Source organism: Mus pahari, chromosome 7 (genome assembly GCF_900095145.1).
Source record: "Mus pahari chromosome 7, PAHARI_EIJ_v1.1, whole genome shotgun sequence".
Classification (NCBI taxonomy): domain Eukaryota; kingdom Metazoa; phylum Chordata; class Mammalia; order Rodentia; family Muridae; genus Mus; species Mus pahari.
Window position 1 is genome coordinate 2,303,472 of NC_034596.1, and position 4,996 is coordinate 2,308,467.

General features: G+C 47.3%; 1 protein-coding gene across 3 annotated transcripts in view; it reads right to left on the reverse strand.

Annotated features, from left to right (window-relative positions):
• Drc1 (dynein regulatory complex subunit 1) overlaps positions 1-4,996 on the reverse strand; it is a 32,767-nt gene that overhangs the window by 15,737 nt on the left and 12,034 nt on the right. For all 3 annotated transcript variants that reach the window (XM_029540979.1, XM_021202506.2, XM_029540980.1), the window contains exons 5-7: positions 3,586-3,723; positions 2,064-2,150; positions 705-827 (exon numbers count right to left, since the gene is read on the reverse strand). In XM_029540979.1, the coding sequence (XP_029396839.1) occupies positions 705-827; positions 2,064-2,150; positions 3,586-3,723 (348 nt within the window). The remainder of the gene's footprint in view (positions 1-704; positions 828-2,063; positions 2,151-3,585; positions 3,724-4,996) is intronic.

Sequence of the window (4,996 nt, forward strand, 5' to 3'; positions counted from 1 at the left end):
GATAGATAGATGGATAGATAGATAGATAGATAGATAGATAGATAGATAGATAGATAGATAGATAGATAGATAGATGGATAGATAGATGGATGGATAGATAGATAGATGGATAGATAGATAGATAGATCAGTAGAGCATGAGTTAAACTAAACCAGGCATGGCGGCACACACCTTTAGTCCCAGCACTCGGGAGGCAGAGGCAGGTGGATTTCTGTGAATTCGAGGCCAGCCTGGTCTACAGAGCGAGTTCCAGGACAGCCAGGGCTACACAGAGAAACGCTGTCCTCCAAAAAACAACACAAAAGTCTGTTCAAGGTTTACAAATACATAATTTTCAGAAAGAGTTTAACGGGCTGAAGTGGAATGGTTCAGTGGTTAGAGCACTGTCTCTTCCTACAGAGAACCGTGTGTGTCCTGTTCCTAACACTCCTGTGGTGGTTCACAGCCATCTGCAACTCCCAGTACTTAGAAGCTAGAAACAGAAAGTTCAGGTGTTCAGGGTCATCCTTGGCTACACAGAGAGTTCAAAACCAACCTAGGCTACATTAGACCCTACCCCTGCCCACAAAAAATAAAAATAAATAAAAGAAAGTAGAAAATACTTTGCAGGGAATGGCTGCCTCTGAGACACTGGGAGTAGTAGCTAAGTTGAGTCACGCAGAGACATCTGTCACCTGACCCCGGGGGAGGGAAGCAGCCCTCACCTGCACATCCTGCTCGAGTTTGATCTTGATTGTGTTGTACTCCTCGCAGTCCCAGACCCGCTGCTTGTTGAGCTGCTTCTCATAGTCCTCCACCTTCTTCATGCGGTTGATGAGGTACTCCAGCTAAGGATGCGAGGCAACAGGGTTAGTGAGCCTCCTCCTGCCACAACTCAGTCCCCAGAGAGCCCAGCAAGCAGGCTACAGTGCACAGCCTGGCAGTCCTGGACAGGGACAGCATCCAAAGGCCCAGAGTTCTGAGAGCCTTAGCTAGGTTCTTATTGCAGGAACTACAGAGAGGCGCTCTGTCAAGAAGTTAAACCGGGGCTGGCATGACGGATGGCTCAGCTGTTAACAGAGAGTAATACTTAACCCAAGTTTGGTTGCCAGCATCCACATGACTGTAACTCCAGGAGGTCTAATGCCCTCTTCTGTTTTTGTGGGCTCCTACACCATTCACACGGCTCACATATCTACACATTAAAACACACACACACAACCCAGATCTTAAAAGAAATTAAACACACTTTATAACCTAGCCTTTACACTGCAGAACAATGATGATGATGATGTATCTTATGTCATTTCTTTGTTCTTTGTACATATGAAATAAAGTAATGCAATATTCCTACACTATTTTTTAAATATCTTAAAATTGGATTGTACATACCTGCAACCCCAACAATCAAGAGGCAAAAGCAAGTTCACAAGTTCAAGACCAGCCTGTTCCTGGGAGTTTCAGGCAAGACAGGACTACACAATGAGACCATCTCAATAATAATAATAATAATAATAATAGTAGTAGTAGTAGTAGTAGTAGTAGTAGTAGTAGTAACAATAATAATAATTAAGTATGTTTTTTAAAAGTTTGCTGAGCTGATGAGGTAGCTCATCTGGAAAAGTTCTCACGTAGCACAAAGGAAACCCTGCGCTGGGTCCTTGTGCTTCATCAACTGGACGTAATGCTCGGCCCTCAGGGGATGCACGCAGAAGGTCAAAGGGACCAAGCTCATCCTGAACATGTAGAAATGTTGAGGCCACCCTGAGCTACATGAGACCCTCTCTCAGAGAAAGAAGGAAAAATCAAAACCCTTTCTTGAGCCACAAACACTATGACTTTGGTGGATACCGAGGGGACAGTGACAAGACGGTAGAAAGCTCAGCAAGCTGCAAAACTGTTATCTACCCGCCAGACACGTGCAACCTTCAAAACCACACGGATAATGATGAAGCTCAGAAAGGAGCGTGAGCCACCCAAGTCCTCCGGGGGCACTCGAGGCTCAAAGCACAGCAGTATCCATCACTGCCCACAGGTCCACGGGTCGCCCTGGATGGATCCCCCCCCGCTCACCCACCCCTTACCTCCTTGGCATTGTGAGCCTGCAAGGCTCGCTCCCATTTCTTCTTATTGCTGGAGAGCAGTTCTTGTCGTTCCGACTCAAAGGCTTTCTACAACCAAGACCAGAAACAGCCCTCGTGTCTGCAGCCGTGGCGGGGAGGGGTCCCACCAGTACCAAGAACTTTCAGGCAACAACACAAGTGCCTCGTCACACACAGGAGTGAAGTCACATACAAACATGAACTCTCCAAATTTCATGTGGCAAATGGCTGCTGAAAGAGTTGCATGGAGGCTAACAAATGGATACTTCTCGTAAACTCTGAAAGGAAGCTTTCCCAGAGTCCCCTAGCTCAGCGATGTGGCTCTCAAGCGTCCTAACACTGTGACCTTTAATACAGTTCCTCATGTTGTGGTGACCCCCAACCATAAAATTATTTACTTGCTACTTCATAACTACAATTTTGCTCCTGTTGTGAACCGTAATGTAAATATCTGATATGTGACCCCTGTAAAAGGGTCGAGATCCACAGGTTGAGATCCACTGGCTTAGCCTATCAGAGGCCTGGTCCCGGCGACAGAAAAAAGGCCCAGCTGGCAGCCACAGGGCAAGCCTTGGCATGTATCTCAACCTTGACTAGCACTGCCAAGGCTGGGACTCCACAAAACAAAGACAACATGTAGATTGGGAAGGCCTCCTGCTGCAGAAGTGAAGTAACCTCAGGAGAGGGCCCATTCCCTCTCGTGGAATTTTTGGAAGACCCAGAATCCGATCTTAATCTTGACCGTGTCATTCACACTTAGGCACTGATCTTTGATTCCTAGCTGTCACTTCCTGTCCCTCACATCACTGGCCATGTACCAGCAACAAACCTCTGCATTTGACTATGGTTCTGAAACGCTAATGCCCCTCACTTATCCCCTGTAGTTCAACAATACTGGCAACCTAGTAGAACTGAGAGGCTCCGGGGAGAGACTGCTTTAGGCAGGCCTCCTGGATAATCTGAGACTAACTAAAGAGAAGAGCGGTCCTGAGTGTGGGCGGTACATTAGATTAGGAGCCTGACTAGAACAGACGGGGGTCTGGTGGGATAAGGGGGAGAGGGATGCCCTTCAGCCAGGCACACTCCTCTCTGCTTCCTGCCTTCACAGTGTGAACTGCCCTCTCCATCATGACAGGCTGAGTCCTCTGAACCCATCAGCCACAGCGAGGCCCTTCCCCTCAAGTTGTTTTGTCCCAGCAATGGGGAACTGACTGCACTTTCACAAAACGTATTAGCACCAGCCAAACTTGATACCTAGGAGTTTACATGTTTCCTTCTAGTTGTCTCCCATGAGAATGCAGGCTCTATTTGGTTCATGGCTGTCTCGGCTGCCCCTGGAACAGCGCCCTGCATACAGTAGACACTGGGCTACTGTTGAATAAATGAATGAATGAATGAATGAATGAATGAACGAACAAACCCTAAAATCAGAGACAGAAATCAGAGGATGGAGCCATCGGGTCCCACCTCGACTGTCAGGACCAGTGTCCCCAAGAGCTCTCACCTCGATGTGAATCAGCTCCTGGCGGAAGTTCTTCATCACGTTCTTCACTTGCTCCTCCATCCTCTCCAAAAGCAGGGTGATGTCTTCCGACTGTTTCTTCAAGTCCTTCACATACTGGTCATCCTTTATTTTTAACTCCTTGAGAAGAGAACAGGCAGAGTCAGTCAGAAACAGAGACAGAAACAAGAACCACCAAGCACACACAACCGACCACCTCTTGTCCGAAGTGGAAACACTGGGTATTAAGCCAGGCATAACGGCATGGATCTAGAGATGGGGGGATTGTGAATGAGTGTCAGCCTTGATTACTAAGTGTGTCTGAGGCCTCTCTGGGGTTCATAGTGAGCTCATGGCCAGCCTGGCCTTATATATCAAGACTTAGTTAAAAAGAAAAATCCAAGTGTACACCTTTAAATCGCAGCACTTGAGAGACAGAGGCAGGCCATTCATGGTAGAGCCTTGGCGTGCTAGGCAAGCACTCGCCACTGAGTTACGTGCCTCGTCTCTGCCCAATAGTCTCCAACAAGTCTGCACCATGGTGAAAGTCCTTTCCATGTTATCGGAATCAGGGTCGAAGCTCGGTTGGTAAAGTGCTCACTTCGCATGCAGGTGGCCCTAGGCTTGATCTGCAGCACCACATAAACCCAGTATAGTGACACACACCTGTGATCTCAGTACTTAGGAGGCAGAGGCAGGAGGATGAGAAATTCAAGACCATTCTCAACAACAAGTACAGCTCAAGGCCAACTTGGACTTTATGAGTCTGTGCTCAGAAACTAAAAATTTTAAAAATAAGAAGAGGAGGAGGGGGAGGAGGAGGAGGAGGAGGAGGAGGAGGAGGAGGAAGAAGAAGAAGAAGAAGAAGAAGAAGAAGAAGAAGAAGAAGAAGAAGAAGAAGAAGAATTGTTGAACTAGCTGAACAGTCCACACGTAAAATATGAAATAGTGCTCTCTCCTTGTGTTATAAAAAATTAACTCAGATGGAATAAAAACTTAAAAGCAAAGCCTAAAATAGCAAGTGCCTGAAAGAAAACAGGAATCGCCTCCGGATAGTAGACTTGCAGTGAGAGCACAATCAAAAACAGGCAAGTGGGACTGTACCAGACTCACACCCTTCTGAGAGTTTAGAGAGGCAGCTGACAGAGTAGGGGGCTCTCAGAATGAGTCAGCGAACCTGGGAACCATCTACCTGAGCGAGCTGCAGTGCATTTAATTCAGCATTTAAAAAAAAAAAAAAAAGTCAAGTGGATTTCTGTTTTGTTCAACTCCACCTCACTGCTATAGCCCACCTAGCCTTAAGCTTGCTAGCCTCCGGCATCGGCCTCCCAAGTGCTGGGACTACAGGTGTCTATCCCCGCTCCTGGGACTACAGGTGTCTATCCCCGCTCCTGGGACTACAGGTGCCTATCCC